At 43.7% G+C, this 19,956-nt stretch overlaps 1 protein-coding gene across 1 annotated transcript in view; it reads right to left on the bottom strand.

The window, feature by feature from the left end:
- Window positions 1-19,956, bottom strand: part of PTPN14 (protein tyrosine phosphatase non-receptor type 14) — a 109,281-nt gene that overhangs the window by 31,132 nt on the left and 58,193 nt on the right. The window contains exons 5-11 of the mRNA XM_068541436.1: window positions 15,829-15,899; window positions 14,808-14,895; window positions 10,812-10,900; window positions 7,755-7,842; window positions 6,834-6,916; window positions 4,511-4,568; window positions 755-833 (exon numbers count right to left, since the gene is read on the bottom strand). Of these exons, the coding sequence (XP_068397537.1) occupies window positions 755-833; window positions 4,511-4,568; window positions 6,834-6,916; window positions 7,755-7,842; window positions 10,812-10,900; window positions 14,808-14,895; window positions 15,829-15,899 (556 nt within the window). The remainder of the gene's footprint in view (window positions 1-754; window positions 834-4,510; window positions 4,569-6,833; window positions 6,917-7,754; window positions 7,843-10,811; window positions 10,901-14,807; window positions 14,896-15,828; window positions 15,900-19,956) is intronic.

Genomic DNA, 19,956 nt, shown 5'->3' with positions numbered 1-19,956 from the left:
CAGAGCCTGGCTCAAGAGTCAAGACACCAATTTTCGTATCCAAGCTCCCCAGTACCCCTTCTGTACCCCAGTTTCTGTATCTGTCAAATGGAAATAATAACAGTACGTATCTCCTAGGTTTATTTTGAGGATTAAATGAGACAATACAGTGCAAGTGCTCAGAACAAGTGCTTAAGGAGAGGAATTGCTCTATAAATGCTCATTCTCAATATAATTATTATTGGAATGGGTTTTTTTTACACACTTTGCATGGGAGTGTTTAGGGAGAAAAAGAGGAATAAAAGAGTTTAACAAGTGCAGTGAGAAAGGGGCCAGTGGGAGAGATGGGAAAGGAGAGTTACAATGAGGGGCTGAGATTTTGTGTGTATTTCTTTCAATTATTCTGGATGCCTGTGTTCTCTGTCACCTTGAAAACCTGCTTGACTGTTACAAGCTCTCTGACACTGACAAGGAGGGTGAAGAGTATTCTATGGGGCTTAGCTGTCACTCTCCTCTCTACCCCACTTACAAGAAGGAGGAGGAGAAAGGAACTTGCTCACTGCCTTCCCCCAAGTCCCTCTGCAGTCAATTCTGGGGAAATTTTCCTCTCAGGGGTAAATGATATCTATGCCTTTCACAAATCCAAGCTGTTGCCTGCTGCCATTCAGACAAAGTTAAAATGAGAGTATCACGGTCACCCCCAAAAAAAAGTCTCAGTACCGATCACCAGTTCTCAACTTTGCATCTTAAGAAGGGACAGCGGCAAGCCAGTTACCTTGAGAAGTGTGTGTTTCCGAGTAGTGCTCGCCACACTGGACATGCATGGGAGGCAAGATGTACGGTTGTTGCCGGGGCTGAAACAGAGAACACAGCGCAGGTGGGAGGCCTTGGCACAAACGGCCGTAACACTCACGAGCACCAGCGCGAGCACACGATGGTCCCCATCGCTCACCCCGCCTGCAGGGAGGCACGCTGCAGACGCTCTGCCCTCCACACTCAACCCAACCCTTCCCTAAGCGTCGGCACCCCCATCTCATCACCAAGCTTAGGACTGGAGAAACAAGAAGGGGGGAATGGGGAGGCTGGTTCAAGGTGAGAAAGAGGCTGTAATCAGCATGAAGGCACCTATTTAGAACGTATTTTCTAACACACCTGCAAAGCTCCCAATGCCTTTTTTTTTTTTTTTTAAAGGGAAGGCCACAGTGCATGAAAAGTGCTTAGTTAATTAATTTATTTATTTATTTATTTTTGGCTGTGTTGGGTCTTTGTTTCTGTGCGAGGGCTTTCTCTAGTTGCGGCGAGCGGGGGCCACTCTTCATCGCGGTGCGCGGGCCTCTCACTGTCACGGCCTCTCTTGTTGCGGAGCACAGGCTCCAGACGCGCAGGCTCAGTAGTTGTGGCTCACGGGCCTAATTGCTCCGCGGCATGTGGGATCTTCCCAGACCAGGGCTCAAACCCGTGTCCCCTGCATTGGCAGGCAGATTCTCAACCACTGCGCCACCAGGGAAGCCCTCCCAATGCCTTTTTTAAAGGAATAACTCAGAAGATGTATTTTATTATGTTCCACCTAAAACATAATGAGAGTAAGGGGGAAGCCTGTTTCCTTCTATTCAAAATTGGGTCCCTCCTGAAGTTCGTACCCATCAGCATCGTTGTACCTATGACCCTAGTTCACAGTGCCACATCGCCTCAAATAGGGACAGGGGAGTGTTAAGATGGGCCCACTTGCAAATTTATATAAAATCTGAAATGTGATCCCTAACAATGAGCGTGCAGTTCCCAGGACCACTTATTGACCCTCCCATTGCAGAGGATCCAGTTCAACCATCTAGCCCTTCAGTGAGGACTCTTCGCCATAAGACTCTTAAAGATGGACATTTAGACTCAACCTGAATAACTCCATGCTGCAGAGGAAGGTAAAACTTTTAGAGAAAACACCAAAATGCTTAGAGAGCTTCACTAACTGGGGAGCCGAGAAAGGATATATGATTAATGGCTAATACGGTCTAGAGCAAGCCATTTAACCTCAGTAGGTCTCAGCTTCCTGTCACTCAAATCAGTCTCCTCCCTCCAACATTATCCATTTTATTCATGTATTAGGGTTCCAGGTAAAAACGTGTTTGAAGGAAGAGTTTTGATACTAAAAAATAAAGTTTAAGCTTGTAACCCACCAAACAGGATGATCTCTTATATTTCTATTTGATTATTTTAAAATTAATCTTATAGATATTAGTTTAAATGTTACTGCTTTGGGACAGAAGCTGAGATCAAGTCAAAAAAAAAAACCCCACAAAGCCAGCAGGGGTCACACTTTCTCAGTATTCCTCAACAGAAGAAGAACACTACGCAGAGTCCAAGGCTGGGCAAATAACTCATCTACTCTTTCCTTTGCTACAAATAATGTTTAAGCATCAAAAGGGCAAATAAAGAAGGTAATGAAGACAAGAAATCCAAAAATTAAAGAGAATCAGGGTAGAAGAAATAAAGAATTGAAATTAATCTAAGAAAGTAGTTCAGAGTATCAGCTCTTCTAAATATTCCCAAATCTCTCTTGGCTGGTTTTTGAGTAGCAATTTAAAAATATTTTTCCTCTTTTTGGTAATACCTAATTCAACTCAATTTTTCCATGATTGGACAGCCAGTTTTTAGGTTTCAAAAAACAAAACAGAACAAAACAGAACAGTAGGGAGGGATTCATACAAGGGAACAGAAATCTACAGCAAGGCAAAGTTGGCTCACCTCTGCCTTCTCTTGCTCTTATTTAAAAAAAAAAAAAAGAAAAATCCTATAAGTAGGTGACTGTTTATGAACTGCCATAAGTGTGTAAGCAATACAAGTGAGAAATAGTAATAGCTAATCCTCCAAATACCATTTCAGGATTATTTATTCTGTCTCTTTATATATTCCAATATACTATTCTGTTTCTCTCCAGATCTGCCAACACAAAAACAAATTAGATGCCATAATACAGGAGCCAGAAGGGCAAGAGAAAAACAACAATCAGGAGCCCTTGTTATCAGCCAGGAAGCCCAAAGGAGACAATGTTCTCTGGTTTTACTCTCACTCATCCCAAGGAACTCTTGCTGAAATGGTTTAATCCTAAGGGGCAGAGGAAAGGGAGAAGCCAGGAATCTGGCTTCCTGTAGATTATCTTCATCCAAACAGAACAGGAAAGCCTCTGTATCTTTTCTAGATAATTAGGATGAGATCAAATCACAAGATAGCCCTAAAACACTTTGCTTCCCCTGGTGTTTCATGGACACAAGTGAACATTTATCTCACTAGTAAAGACATGTGGACTCTAAGGAAGGGAAAAGGAAAATAATATCAACAAAGGAGAAGAATAAGGAAACCAGTGCCGTGAACAAATCTATTGGTACTTCAGGGGAGAAGCCCAAAGCAGCCCTCTACATCTCCAAGGCAAAGACCTCTCGTGAGATGTTGCGCATTAACACAGAGATTAATAATATTCACATGGGTTCGCAGGAATTATCAATATTATGTGATATGATGACCAAACTCTAGAATTCTAAGAGTTCATGTCAATGCATTTTCCAGAAGAAAAAAAAAAAAAAATCCTCAAACAGTTCCTTTTAAAAGACAAGTTAAAGATGTGTTATAGGATATATATTGTGTATAAAGAAAAATTCAATTTTATTCTCCCATCAACTCAAAGGAACTGTTCAACCTATACACATTTAAAGGTCACATGTTTATTTTGATTTTGTGTAAAATAAATCATAATCTAAAATAAAAGAATTATGACGTAAAACAAGTAGACAGTTTAAAGGAAACTAACTCTCCCACGTCTTGCTATGATATCATCCTTAAGTAATTCTCAAAATAAAACACAGTCTAAGACAGAACACATGCAGTGAAATGAGTTGTGTTTCCTTAGTCACATGATTAGTAGAGCAGTTTTTAAAGAAAGGCTAATGGTAGGTAGAAAAGTGGATCAACTCAAATTCTGTTGGCCTTAAAATTAGGAAATTAATTAATTTTAATTTTCTTCCCCACTGAATACTCTACCTAAGACCATCAGCTAGACTCCTTCAATTTTTGCTCATTTAAAGTAGACATTTTCTGAAGAGTTTATTAAACTCTGTCTATGGCAGTGAATATAAAAGAATTTGTGGAGATTATAACTGAAGACATGTCTATATGCAAAAATCAGAAATAGTGGATAAAGATACATAGATAAAGATAGATAAAGCAAGTGGAGAAAAACACACAGTAGGTTGCGTGCTCAAGGAACATGGTCTCATCGGCCCAGACTAAAACTCCTGGGGGTGAACCCTGAGTCACACTTAGAAAAGTGACGGACATGGGCGGGCACAAGAGGGACAATATGGGTGTGTATCACACCTGCATAGCAGACTGATGCCCTTCTGTGTTCTCACCATATCTCGCCTGGTCAGGAGGTCATGACCTAGTCATGATGCCTTAGTCATCCCTCTCTTCAAGTTAACAAAAAAAGGACACTCACACCCCGACAGTCAGAGGACTTGATAACTGAAGATTTCATACATACCAGGGAGGACCGGCTCCAGGTGGGCTGGCGTCTGATAGGGGGTGGAGAATTTGATTGTCTACATGAAAAGTTGAGAAAAATGAGGATGGTTATTATTATTTACCATGTACAAGAAGACCAGATAGACAAGAGAGGGTGAAGAGGGGAAAGGAGAAAAGATGAGTTAAGAATTACAGCAAAACATAAACATTTTCTATTTCTGGGTGCTGAAGCTAAGAACAATTTCGATTTCTTTTTTGTTCTTTTTTTATTTTCAAAATGTTTGGAACATATGATACTTTTATAATATGTTTTACAAAGTAATATTAGAAGAACGAGGCTTACTTCTAAAGACAAATTATAAGGGAAATAAAAATGAACAACAGTCTTTTAGAGGTTAGAGAGTGGAGACCTCTGGAGAAGAATGCTGTTCAGATGATGCTGATTTCATAAAACTCCAGAGGGCAATGCCAAGCCTTCATGCAGCCCATGCCGAGGCTCTGAAACTATCAATATATACAGAATTTACTGTCTATGTGGGGTAGGGGGTATGCTTTTTAGAGAGTCCCAGTTTTCATCAGATAAGAGGTTAGGAACCTCCCATACATGGTTATGAAGAAGAAAGGAATGATCATTACAGAAGTAGAAAGGAAAAAGCAGAATTTCCTTAATTTTCAGTCTAATATGTGATGGTCACTCATGTAAGAAGAAAAGGCCACCAAAGAAATACAAATACTCAGAACATTTTATGTTAAAGCCACTTGCTAAGAAATGATCAAACCAGAAGACTACAGTGAAGACTACACTTCTCAGAATAGTTTTGTTTTTAAATTCACCCTACAGAAGTCAACTATAGAATTCTTGTTAATGTCAAAGACACCCCAACAAATCAAAGGCAACAGCAGAGATCTGCAAAGATGTGACCTATAGGGAATCTGTTCAAAAGAATGGTGTGTGTGTCTATGCGCGCATGCGCGTGTATGCACGTGTGTACCCATAACAGATATGGTGGCTTAAATTGCTGCTCTCTAATTAGTGCTCTTCTGATTTACATTTGCAAACTTTGCTGGCAGACCTAATTCTATATAGTCATCTCTTGGTATCCAAGGAGGATTGGTTCCAGGACCTACCTCGGATACCAAAATCCATGTATGCTCAAGTGCTTTATATCATCTGGCATAGCATTTGCATATAACCCATGCACATCCTCCCACATACTTCAAATCATCTCTAGATTACTTATAATACCTAACACAATGTAGAGAGCTGCCGGTTCATAGTGAATTCAAGTTCTGCTTTTTTGGAACTTTCTGGAATTTTTTTTAACATATTTTGATCCATGGTTGGTTGAATTCGCGGATATGAAACCCACAGATACAGAGGGCCGACTGTACTATCAAATATACTTTCAGACTCTGACAGTGACCAATGGCAACGACTGGTTTGAAAGAGCCTCCATCACGTAGAGAAAAAAGTCTGCCAGGACCTGATGCTCCAGTTCTAAAGCAGCACCTTCTTCAGCAGGAACTGCTCTAGGACAGCATTTTCACACTCTTGCATGTGTCCACTGGGGACGTGGGAAAGCAGTTCTTCTCCTGCATTTACATCCCAAAGTTCTTTGAAACACAATTAAGCACCTTGGGCTCCCCAACTGCTGTTGTACTCTGCTGAGGAACGTCTTTTGAAGGCAACCAAAGGAAAGGCTATGATAGTGTGAGCCCGGCACGCTATATCCAAGGTCAGGTCACAGTTAAGTTCCCTCATCAGACTCCCTTTATCATCTTTACTTCCAAATTAAATTGAAAAACACACACATGGATTTGTGACATCTATTAGCGTCTTCCAAGTCTTCCTCTAATTACCCTGGCCTCTCATTTACAGGCGGGTGACATGACCCAGAGGCACATGCAGCTTTAGCCAACTGTGTGAGCAACACAGGGCTGAGGATGACAGCAGCTTCTTCTCTTTCAAGTTGGCTCGTCACTCTGCTACCTGCTTCTGAACACACTCTACATCTGACGCGAAGGGCCGCCCCGGCAAACTGGGAACCGCTCGGTTCCTCCAAACTCACGGCAGAGGTTGGAAAGGCACTGATGTCGGCCAATCCGTTCAGGAAGTCAAGCATTCACAGTCAATTTGCAAATCATTTTCTCCCTAGGCATAGAGACTACACAAGACAGTCTTCATCATTAAAGCCCTTTCCCTCCCACCCGGCTTTAACTTGCCCCTTTAGCTTCTACAAGGAATGAGGAAAAAGAGTCAGTATAAAAAGCGATCTACACCATCCCTAAAGCACAAGAATTTAAGCTGATCCAGGGAGAGGGTGGACGAAATGTTTACTTACTCAGTGCAGATTTTGTTTTGTTTGTAAAACTTGTGCCGTGTAGCAAACAATCGAGATATATACTTGGCATTTTCGATATCATCCTTGGAGAAGAAGAAACAGGGGAAAAATAAGCATCTGTTTGATCGTATCGGGCTTGGCCATACAAACCCGAAGGAACTTTTTGGCCAACCCAAATATATGCATTTCACCAGGATTCCCCTGAGCGGGGACACGTCCCTTCCTCCCTTCATGTCAAGCACAAAATAACCCCCTGAGCCAGAAACCAGTGTGCTGAAATTCAGTGGCGGTCATGTCTATGAAGCCCACCCAAGGATGGCAGACAATACTGTCTGCTAAAGAATCCTTGATGCCCAACGCACTGGGGTTAACACTGATGATCTGGCGTGTCTTTACATAATGCTAAACCAAGTGCTTTAAAAATCAGTAAATGAATCAAGGCAGAGCATGGCACGAACGCCAAGCATCATTAAATGGGAGGCAGGGAGATGCAGGGAGTGCCTTGGCTCTCAAATAGGCACTCAACAGAAAGGCAATCACCCAGTTTGCTTCAGATCAGGCTTGGACTATGATGGCAAAGAAAATCCAAACCAGCCAGTAAAAGAAACTACCATGCAATATCATCAGGGGTGACTAGTCAAGGGCATGCCAGACAATGTGATCCACCACAAATAAGGCTGGTGGAGGAACCCAAACCCTAGAGTCAAAACTCAGCTTGAAACCCTAGCATTGTGAGCATGAAGTCCCCACCACCTTCCAGAAATGAGCGATGACAGCACTGGGCAAGTATTGGAAAGTTATGGGTTCAACAGAATATTTATTCTCTCATGACGTGGAGAGCGAGGAAAAGATATTACGAGTTGAGAAGACAAACAGCAAGCTGCCTGTGGGACCCTGCCTTCATCTGTCCGTTTTGCTTACCGTGTGAAAGAGGGCAGTCTCCTCTTTGCTGATGAGCTCCACCAGGATAGTTGACTTGTTGTGAGTGATATTTCCCATGTCATTCCACCTGCACAGAAGAAAGCCAACGGCATTTGCCCAAAGATGTTCTAGGCATTTATGACAGCATAGGAGTGTCATCTGTTACTACTGAGTCTCATTTTACAAATTATGATTTAACCATATTTTTAAAAGCTAAACGTCCCTCCTCTCAAAGCAGAAAAGGAGATAAAATGCAACACGCATCTATTTAAATAGCTAAAAATCCTATGTAAACGACGTCCAGATATTGCTGTTAATAAAGTACACTTTCCTTTACGACCTAGGAGGAAAATATGCCAGAGACTTCCACTGCCTTGGTTTTCACACTTCCAAATGGACAGAGCATTTCCCATGATCCCCGTTTTCAATGCTGGAGGGGGATGTCATTTAAAAGTCATGTGTGGAATTCCCTGGCTGTCCAGTGGTTGGGACTCCACGGTTTCACTGCCGAGGGCCTGGGTTCAATCCCTGGTCGGGGAACTAAGATGCCACAAGCTACGCAGCGCGGGCAAAAAAAAAAAAATCACGTGTTTCCAGGAATCTAGGCTGAAGAATCCACAGAGGTTCTGTGTTGCGATGTACACTACAGATTTGATTATGCCACTTGGAAAAAATGCCTAGGGAGTGTTTAATGTGCCTACATTTTTGTGATCTAAACACACACACACATTTCCTTCCCTTTCCTCATGGAGATCTTATCTAAAATGAGATACACAGAAAGAACCACCAGACAAGGGAAGGTAAGCTCCTGCTTCCCATTCTACTTGGAGCCAGTTTCTAATCATCTCTTACACTACCTACCCTTCACTCTGTTCCCTGACCTATAATTCCCTGCCCACCACCTTTTCCCACCATCCTGCTTTAGCTCATTACACTTCTACCTCTGCCTGCATGATTCCTTTAAGACTCAGAAGAAGTCACCTTCTCCAGGAAGCCTTTACTCACCCTCAAGCACCCACATTGCCAGGAAAGACCCTAGTGTTGTCCTCTATCAGTCACCACATTGTATCACAATTGTTCATGTCTGTGACCAGATCCCTAACTAAACCAAACTCGATCATAGGCCCTCATGCCCCGGGCAGAGATTCTGCTTTCTTCATCTCTGTATTCCAAGCACCAAGTACACCTGGCACACAGCATACAATAGATGTTTGCTGAAATAATAAAAAGTAATGATGGTGTCTCGCATCTGTATAGAGTACAGTTCTTTTATCAACTCTCTTAGGTAGACAAGGTGGCTATTTACGTTCCACTTTGGAGATGAGGCAATTCAGGCCAAAGGGGATGACTTAGCCTCACTCACTCTCCTCATCAGGGACGGATGAGTTCTATACCTTCCAGGTTTTCCTCTGATCAGCTTTCCATTACACCAGTACCACCTGTTTTTACGTATATCTACATGTGTTCTGCACAGCTGTCTGCTGACTTACAATTCCATTAGATCACATTTATGTGGACTCACAGCTATGTGCTCCTTAGTGAAGGTCTCAAGAGATAAGAGATATGTGGTCTCCTCTAGCTCCATTCCCTCAAATCCACTGCCAAAATTCTGGGTCCACTCCTCACTCCACCATATGACTTCACCTTAGTGGCACAATTAACATGACACTGTAGTAGAAGTAAATTCCCATCTTGGAAGGGTTTCAAGGCAAGGGCTAAAGGAAGCAGTTCCTAAGGAAACTGAACAAAACCTGTGAGGCGCTTATGATCAGCAAACTTTCAAATTGCTATTTTCTATTTCATCTAGATAGCCAGAATCCAAGATGTGTCTGCTTCTCTTCTCCAGACTCAAGCACTGATTTAGCTACAGAGAACTGTGTGGGACAAAATGCCTGGATAGCTTTACATGGGCATAAAAGCGTATAGTTACAACTCTGCACGTATTTATATATTTTATTTAATTTGTTGTAGGTATATGAGTTGACTGAATACGTCCAAGAGTCAAAAAGTTTATTCTGTAGCTCCAAAGAGCTCTCTCCCCACTCCTGTTTCAATAATGTCTCTATTCAAAGAGCAAGAGAAAATAAATGGACAAAAATAATGGCAGGGTGGGGACCTAGGAAAATAAAAGCCAAATAGGAAGCTTTTAGTGGGAAAACTTTCTCAAAATGACCTGCAGTTAAGTGCCGATCCAGAGAATACACGGCTGGCCAAGAATTCACTTCCAGAAAGTGGACCGTGCTTTGCCTCTAAGATTTGTCTTTGATCATCTGCCCTGGACGTGCAGCTCTGCCTATCAGATGCACACACAGGAAAGCTGCCTTTCCGGTAAATAATAGGCCATACTGCCCTCATAAGTGAAAGCAAGCATGCAGTTTTTCGGCTTGTTGATACTACGATGGGATCTGTGGGCACCCATACAAAGCAAGCTCATTGACATGTAATGCAGGGGACACCCTGCCACTTCCCTATGCTGTTTCTACTCATGTTAAATGGAAAAGAAGGTTGAAGGGTCAAAATAATAAAAAGTACCCAAGTCCTTTCAGTTATGCTAACAAATTGATTGCTTTTTCAAAACACACTTTCACAAATAGACCTCTTTCGTTAACAGAAAAATTAGTTTGCACTTTTCTAGCACATGTGGTTAGGTAGAGGGTGCAGGGCAATGGAAAGAAGCCAGTGTGGATTTAATGACTGGTCATGGGTAATCCAGGCAAAGGTAATCCCATGGGGGCCTGACTCATGGAAGAGCCCATCTCCAACCAGACTCATAGAGTTTTGTTCCACTCTTTGGCTCAGTGGAGGTTCAACTACGCATTTCTTGGGGTCAGGTGGAAAGAAAGAACATCCCCCATCCCCAAACAAACCCCCAGGGAAAGTGAGATGAATTTCTCCATAACCAGTGAAATCCTGCAGAGGGGGCGGATCTTATCAGAGTTGAGAAAAGCTCAGCTCTGACCCATGTTCTGCCTCGTAACTCATCTGTATAACTCTCATACTCCATGGGGTTTGCTAGAGCGCCTCAAGGGGAAAAAGGAGAAAGACAAATCAGACTACCTGTATATTACTGCTTGTCTTCCAATTCTGTTTCTCACGAAAATCCCCATAAAGAAAATGCCCAGGTGCACACTGTTTCCATGATTGTCCTGCATAAGATCAACAAAAGATCGTTGTGATGAAACAGATCCCCAGCGGTCTGGCAACCTACCCATGGGGACCACACCCCGTTTCTCGCCCATACGTGGAATGAATCATAGAACGGAATGGGGGCAGAAAAGCCACTAGGTCCAAAGGGACGCATCCCAATGCACATCCTAATAGACTACACAGATACCTTTTTTTCTTTTATCTCAGTTTGTCACAATACATTTCCTGTTTAAGAAAGAATTTTAGGATTTTCTCAGATTTGTTGGCAGTTAAGATTTTCTTTTTCATGAATATCTATTAATATCTTTTCTAACCCTAGCTTTCGGTTTTTTAAATCAAAATTATACATGCACATAGTTTGATTATATCTGCATACTGCATATGTGCAATTATTTAAGCACACAGTTTGAAGAACTGAATCCTCTTCAGATCTTATTTAAAAGCAGCCTTGGACCCACCATTTCCTCTCCCTTAAAGGCATCCACTTCCACCACTTAAAGCCCTAGAGTGTGTCTATTTGCATCCACCATGCTTGGCCTTCCAATTTAGAAGCTCATGTTCCTCAGTTCTGGGATATTTTCTCAAATTACTACCTTCTGTTTCCCCTTTTCACTCCTTTTAGAACTCCCACTGTTTAGATGTTGCACATCTGGGCTGGCCCTCCAATTTTATCTCCTGCCTTCCACATTCCATTACTTTGGGGTTTTTGGGGTGAGATTTCTCTTAATTTAATCTTCTAACCTATCTATTAAGTTTTCCATTTCTGATATCATATTTTAAATTTCTGAGAGTTCTTTTTTATTTGCCGAACGTTCCCTTTTAAAAGCACTCTATTCCTTCAAGGAGGTAACATATTTGTATTTTTTATCCTTGAGACTCATAGGATGGTATTTTGGGCAGGAGGCCCTTCACCCTGCAGACTCTCTGCCTCTTTCACACTGCTTCATTCTCACTGGGTTGACGTCTGTTGTTCCTATTAGGGCATCGTGGGGGGTGGTGATGTTCGGCTGTCTATTCACGTTCCAGGGTGGGATTCTAAATGCTGGTTGGGACCTTTGTGAGCACAGGAAGGGCACGGGGACGACAGGCTTCACTGTCGGGCAACCTGCTGGGCCCTGTCTGGAGGAACCCAGAGGGCTTCGGTCTGGTCTCTTGGTCCAGTCAGGTGCCTCCAGCCTCCCGCCTGGAACAGTGTAACCCGGCGGCCAGTGTTCTTGAGAGCAGAGTGGGAGCAAGGCTCAGCGTCCAGTGAGGAAACTGTCACCCAGCCTCCTGCTTTCTCTCGGGGGACATCCTCTTTGTGGAGTAAGTGGAGGGCCACGCCCAACCAGACCTAAGATGGAAAAGATAAACCCCTACCTCCCTCAGAATACTTAATCCCACTTAAGACACAAAGATGACAGTGTCCCTTCTCAGGGACCTCTTCTCAACCCACCTCCCAAAGCTTCCATTCAAGTAGGCGTCTTCTAACAGAGAGAGAGAAAGGGAAAGACAGCTGCTGATGGCAAAAGCCGAGACAGAAAGAACTGGGGAGGAAAAAAGGGCCTCGGGGACTTCCCTGGTGGCGCAGTGGTTAAGAATCCACCTGCCAATGCAGCGGACATGGGTTCGAGCCCTGGTCTGGGAAGATCCCACATGCCGCGGAGCAACTAAGCCCGTGTGCCTCAACTACTGAGCCTACGCTCAAGAGCCCGCGAGCCACAACTACTGAATCCTGCGCAACTAGAGCCCGTGCTCCACAACAAGAGAATCCCCCGCTCATCACAACTAGAGAAAAGCCCACGCATAGCAACGAGGACCCAACACAGCAAAATAAATAAATAAACAAACAAACAAACAAATAAATAAAATTTTTAAAAAGAGGGCCTCGGTAATTATGAGAAGTTCAAAGGTAAGCTGTATTACAGAAAAATCTGTGAGGGAAAAGAAGATAGGTGAAGTAGAGACGGGAAGAAACAGGAAAATTCTGCAGAAAGACTTTTCTGGGCACGTTGCCAGTAGGTGGGTGCAGAGGTCTGGTGGGAGTGGATGGGGACATGGGAGGGGCAGGCCACCAGGGTGAGACAACGGAAAAAACACATAACGGATACCCGTTAGAACAGCTTAGCCAAGGACTGAGGCTCCAGACTCTGTATGACCCATTCCAGAAGCTCCGTCCCTCCACGCCCACGTGCTCCGACAATACAGGAGGATGGAGGCTGCGGCCACCCCTGTGTTTGTGGAGGGGGAGGGGCAGACCTGTCAGGAAATGGAAGGGACTCCCGCCCTGAACCTTGAAAATTTTTAAGAAACCACTCATGGAAAAACCCACACTAAACATAAATGTTCTTCTCTGGGACATATCCATAACACACTTTTTAAACCTTACGTGGTCAAGAAGGACCTGTACTAACCCAAAGGGACCCCATCCCCATGTGCAGGCTGCCCCTGCATACTTCCCTGGTGGCTTTTTCACTTAGAGCTGACCCCCTCACTGCCCACACGGCTACTGCGGCCCCACCCATCGTCCTTGGGTCGCCAGGAATCATGTGGTCTGTAGGTGGCCACCTGAGTCATGAACAGATATGTGGCGGAGGAAGAAAAAAAGCAGCAGCCCAGCTGAGTTACACCCACTGGCAGTGAGTCAGCCGTGCCTATCTGCCCACTCGGACTAAGCTCTGGTATCTCCCTTGTACTTTTCCCGCTGAAGGACAGACTAGAAAACACATCAGAACCAAGCACGGTGGATTTCAACACTGTCTCCACTGCCTCTATTTCCCACAGTTCAGAATTACTAAAGACAACACAAGCAAATGACCACCATGACAAAACCTCCAACTTCCAGGGCCTGAGAAGTCAGTTTTCTAGAAGTGGAGAAAAGTTGACTGTGATTTTCCAAAATGTCATGACTATATATGGGTGGGTGAAATGGAAGTGGGATGCAGATGGTTTCATAAGGTATTATTGCAAGGAAAATGGATTACAACCCGATGAAGGGCAGCCATTAGAGAAGCAAAAGAAAATTAAACAAATCTAAAAAAGAGCCATTTAGCCTTTTTTGGAAGCTGCGGCCACCCTGCTCGCTTCTACTTGATACACATGGGCAGTTCTCATTAAGGCAAATTGCAAGCGTGCAACAGAGGGGGAACAGAACACTTATACAACAGCCAGCGGAGCCAGTCTGGAGTGAAATGTTTATGCTGAAACTGCAGGCATCTCCCAAATTGCCGAGATGTGCCAGTTGCTTTAGGTTTCTGATAAAACTCCATCTTTTGCAAAGTGGGTCAGCAGAGAGAGGAAAATGAGTTTGTATGATGGGCTCAGCTCTGTAAATGACCTTGCACCATGACCCCCCAACCACACCCACTTCAGGAGGTGGATTTGTTGCAAAGGATGCTGTAACCACTTCCTAGGCATAGTTTCCAGACAACACCAAAGGGGCTGGGAACCCACAACAGAGGCTCTGTAGAGCTGGAGAAATAAAGTATGACTGCATACAGGAAATGTTTCATTCTTCCTCACAAACAATTATCACTGCATCAGCCCAAAGAAGAGAAAAGAAAAGAAGCACGGGCAAGAAAACTGCTGGGGAGGGTCTGTATTAAGGCACGCATGATGTTTGCTCCTTGTCCCATTGGAAGGCTGGATGTGGCCTCGATAAATTCTTGGCACCAAATGGGCTGGTGTTTGGTACTCACTCAGAAGGTTGTCTTACAAATGAGATATTCTGCTGAAGACCATGGAAAGCTTCAAACCCTCTCCGTTACAAAAAAGGGTTTGCTTTACCTAAAGTAAATTGGACTTGCCAGCTAATGCCACGTAGCAGTAAGAAAGCCAAGCCTTCTGGCTCTCTGCTCTCAATCAACACTGGTTTTCCAAATGCCTGTGCTGTTCTGAGACGGCTGAAGCAAGGAGAGGGTATGCTACCTTCACAGGGAAGATTTCCTGTCCAAAGCCATCCAAACGTTCCACCTCATTGATGTACATAAGCTCAGCTTCTGCTGGCAGGATGCCACTAAAATCAAAAGAGCATCAAAGGAGGAAATGGTTAAGAGCAATAAAGTCAGTGGAAGATCCTACCCTCCTGGTGGCAAATTCCAGAACTGTGGTTTTAGTTCTGGGAAAAGCCACTGTCACCCAACCAACTGTGCAGGCATGGTGCATTACTAAGTAATGCATTAATATATTCCTCAGTAGCCTTTTACTCAACAGGGAATAATAAGAGGAAGGTAAAGTATATAATTAAGAGCCACAGCCCTATAAACACTAAATAATTATTCCAGACATCCTGGTGAATAATGCTGCCTGCTTTAAAAAAAAAAAAATGTATTTTTCTCCCACCTGGGAAAAAAATCTCCACTGCTAAAAAAGAAAGAAGGAAAAAAGGAAGAAAGGCAAAAGTTTATGAGGATGACATTTTGGGAGCCAAGTAACCAAGATAAGAGAAGAGTCTAGGACCACTGCACATGTCCCAAAGAGCTCCACGTGGCCCTGATCAAGCTCTCAGGGATGCCTTCAGTCTCACTCTTTTCCCTCCTGACCTTGACTTTCCCACCCAAAGCAGCTCTTGAGGTCTGCACTCAGCACAAGCAGTCCCAGGCTTCCCAGGTCTGGCAACAGTTTTAGGAAGGTCACAGAGAGGAATTCCTCTGGCCAACAACTCCACATCTGTGTGGGCCAACTGGTGTGAAAGAAAAAAAGGAAAAAAGAAAAAAAAAAAAGAAAGGGAGGGAGGGAGGAAAAAACAAAAGGGAGAGAGAGAGAAAAAAGAAAGGGGAGTGGTAGCACAGTTTTCAAATCTACATGCACTCTCAGAACAGAGCTGAATCACTTGCTACAAGAAACAGAACTGTGTTGACTCAAGCCGGGGCTTGCGAGGAGGGGCCGAACGTCTCCTGCCTCGGACAGGACGGTGGCCACGTGCTGGGTCAGGCAGCCCCCGCCTTACCTGTGCGCTTTGTGTTCTTGGGCCACCTTCTGTGTCAGCTCCTCCAGAACAGCTTCTTCCAGGGCCAAATCCTACCAAAAGGGAAAGCATTTCAGGTCACTTGCTATTTTGCTTGCAAACCTTAAAAGCTCTCTTTTTTCTCGAAGTTGTTCCTGATTAGCTTCACTTCCTCAGTCTCCCTTTACTCCTTTGAATTAAAGGTTGTCATTTTTAGGACAGAGGTTCATTTTTACTTTTGTAACAGGGCTCTCCACTGTAACAGGCTATTTCAAGGCATATTTGGGGTTGCCATCTAAATTCTGGAGGATCTGGGAATAGCTCTTTTTTCATTTACCTTCTTCTTCCCTATCTGCCTGCCTCTTGGACTTTTATTAAAAATGCTTTGTAAGAAACAGAAACAGACTCACAGACTTAGAGAACCAACTTATGGTTACCAGGGGGTAGGGTTTGGGGGAAGGGATAGTTAGGGAGTTTGAGATTGACGTGTACACACTGCTATATTTAAAATGGATAACCAACAAGGACCTACTGTATAGCACAGGGAAACTCTGGTCAATATTATATAACAGCCTAAATGGGAAAAGAACTTGAAAAAGAATAAATACACGTACATGTATTGAATCACTTTGTGGTACACCTGAAACTAACACAACATTGGTAATCGACTATACTCCAATATAAAATTAAAAGTTTAAAAAAATGCTTTGTAAGCGCTTACACGTTTTTAACAATGAGGATATACAGGCAAATGAGTTTCCAGGTCACCATCCCTTCCAAAGCTGAGCCCAAGAAGGGACTGTGCCTGGCCTTTCTATCCACCAGCACAATCCCAGCAAACTAATTCAGAGCCACCTGAAGTCAGAGCTGGCTCATTCAGAGGCTAGTTGATGGGGCCTTGGGAGCAAAAGAGGCCACGACCACTCAGCCGCCTCAGCGGAGCTCCGGAAGGTAACAGGTGGGGAGCTGACCAGCTGGTGTCTCGACCAACTGAATCCCAGGCCCCTGGACCAGTGCTGTGCTGGCTCCCATGGGATTAGAGTCAACTGGATACATTGCTTCCCAACTCCCCTTCAATGACGGTGGGAGTATTTAAAGGGCTTGTTAAACATTTAGCAGGAAAGTGAGATGGAGTCTGGAGGAATACATCCAAGATGGGGAGATCAATCAGTTCCTGAGACATTGACAGGCATGGAGATTCTATAGCTCATCCCATCCCTTTCGGTGGCTCCGGCCCAGATGCCTCTGCCCTTCCCAGGTGCAACTTCCACGCCCCCCAGGCTGGTGAGCACCAAGGAGGGCACAGATGTGCTCCGTCTTCCTCTGAGCTCCAGAGGGGGCGTTAGAAGGGGGTCCGAGCTGTGTGTCGCGGTGAGCCTTCCAAGGCTCATCAAAGACACTTGACGGGGGGACTGATGTTTTCACAGAAAACATCCAGAATGCCTCATTCCCTTGGTTCTAAACTATGATTTATATAAAGATTACGTCCAATTTAACAGCTTTTCATGAAACACTACCCCCAAAAAGGTACACCTCAAAACTGCAAGAAACATCCCATCTCAAATGATGCAACTGGAGAAAATCAATATTTCTTAAAGCTGGAATATGCGAACATAACTATATATTGGAAATTCTATAGCTCTGCAGATGGTCCTGAGAAACCTTAGAGAAGACGGAGGGAATTGCTGGCAGCTCTCATTTTTCATGTGTTACTGATTAATTTGCTGTTTTCTGTTTAGCCATCCACTGAAACAACTCAAGTCCATGATAGGAAACAAGCTCGATGTTTTCAGCTTTATGCTGTGGAATCACAAAGATGCCACGTGGCTTAGGAATCCAGCTATGTCTGTGCATCTAGGTACCGAGTATTAGGAATAACACAATATTAATTTTGAAAAGCTAATAAAAGGCATGTGGCAATAGAATAAAATAAAGATAACCGAAGATCAAAAAGTGCTCCAATAAACTGCTGTCTCCTACTCCGAAAGAAGAAAAAGTCCCAAGGGACCCCTCTGCTATTGTACTCAACCCCACCGGTGGCCTCCATCTGTGTCTGGGGCCTCCCTGAGGTATGTGGTCCCACCACAGGGCCAGGCGAGAGTGGCTGCGCTCGGATGAAAAATGGCAGAGAGCAAGCCTGCACACAGCTGCACACCTGGGGAGCGCCCTGTGTACTTAACTTTGTTCTTTGCTCGGCTGCAGAAATGCCATTTGACAAATTCGGTTACTTTATAAGATCAAACACAGCCATTCATCCCATCTTCCCTCCCCCACCAAAGGAATGCATTCTTCCCTTTGAAAGCTCTAGTGGAACCAAGCAGAAAGTTTGCAACCTTCCATGGCTCCCCACTGCCTACTCAATTAGGTCAACACCTGGGCCTGGCATTCAGACCATTCTTCGGTGTGACTCAGCCATCCCTTCAGACCTCTTCTCTCAAGGGTTCAAGACCTCAGGCTGACTCTTCCTAACACAAACTGCTTTCACGTCTCACTCCATCTTTCAGGTCTTGACACACCTACCATTCCCTGGACAGGGCTTCCATATCCTCTCACGTGGGACAGAAGCCTTTCCCCCTCTGGACCTACCTCTTCTGCCCTGTGTGTCTCTCTTAGAGTTCTTACCATAGTCTACCTATTGTCTTTCTTACATAGTTATTTGGATACTCATCTTACCCTTTATCCTTGTCTCCCTCCCTCTACTAGATGACAGGCACCTAAGGTCAGCAAGCAGCAAGCCTCCACATTGCCTCCAGGGCCCATCTCAGGGCTTTGAACAATGCCAGCTTATAAACTCTCAACATACAGTAGACGATCAATAAACATTGACTGAGCTGAGCTGAGCTGAGCTGAGCTCAATATGCAACGTGTCAGTTTCATATTGTCAAGCGAGGGTTTTTTTGCTTTTGTTTTGTTTTAATTTTTATTGGTGTATAGTTGATTAACAATGTTGTGTTAGTTTCTGCTGTACAGCAAAGTGAATCAGTTATACATATACACATATCGACTCTTTTTTAGACTCTTTTCCCATATAGGCCATTACAGGGTATTGAGTAGAGTTCAAGTTACGCGAAGCCGCTGAATGATAATCTATGCACTCTGCTTGTCCTCTGTCTGCTCACATTTAAAAGTGCATAGAGTATTGTTGCCTGGAAAGCACTCTTCAGCATCCTATGCTTGCCTAACAGAGACAGAAAAATAATGCTGATGATAATAATAATATGAGGACAATGATGATTATGATGACAACTAAATAAACACTTACTGAGAATTTACCATGTGCCCGATTAAGTCCTTCACATGCATTCTCTCCTTTTAGCCTCACAGTCAGATTAGGCTTGTTATCCTCAGTTTTAGATAAGAAAATGGAGGCTTTGGTTAAATAACTTGCCCAAGTTTGTACAGCCAGTAAGTGGCACAGCCAGGATATGGGCACAGAACACTTGACCCCTATACTCTAAACCTCCTGACCACAGGCCACAGGGTATCGAGGATACAACAGGGGTCAGGGTCGTGGGGTGGAGGAGAGGATACATGACTGATGGCAGAAGCCTAGGAATATTCACGATTCAGATATGCATGCTGATATCAGCTTCTGCCACGTCATCCTGAGGGCTGTCCGATAGGACTTTCTGGAATGATGGAAATGTTCTATAGCCAAGCTTTCCAGTACAGTAGCCATGAGCCACATGTGGCTATTGAACATTTTTTTAAATGTAGCTAATGCAACTGAGGAACTAAATTTTTAATTTTATTTAATGCTAATTAATTTCAATTTGAATGTAAATAGCCACTGTCACTAGCAGCTACTATACCAAAGAGAAAAGTTTTAGATCCAAGGACAACAACATCAATATCTGTCTGGCATAGTGAGACTGAATGAGGTCTTTGCTGTTTTAATATCTGATTTGCTTAGAGCCCAGCGGAGGCATGGTCTTATTCTCAAAAAGGTATGATACACAAAATAACTCCTTTGCTGCTTTACAGCACTTTAACCTGTCAAAGCATTTTACCACCTACAAACTCATACATCTCATGCTCGTAATCACCTTTGAAAATTCTCCTGATCTCTGCCTAAAGGCTATGTGATAAAGACCTTTAATGAGAGAAAGGTAAAAACAAAAAAAAAATTGT

The sequence above is a fragment of the Eschrichtius robustus genome, chromosome 3, assembly GCF_028021215.1.
Source record: "Eschrichtius robustus isolate mEscRob2 chromosome 3, mEscRob2.pri, whole genome shotgun sequence".
Classification (NCBI taxonomy): Eukaryota; Metazoa; Chordata; class Mammalia; order Artiodactyla; family Eschrichtiidae; genus Eschrichtius; species Eschrichtius robustus.
This window is presented reverse-complemented; position numbering and strand designations above follow the sequence as displayed.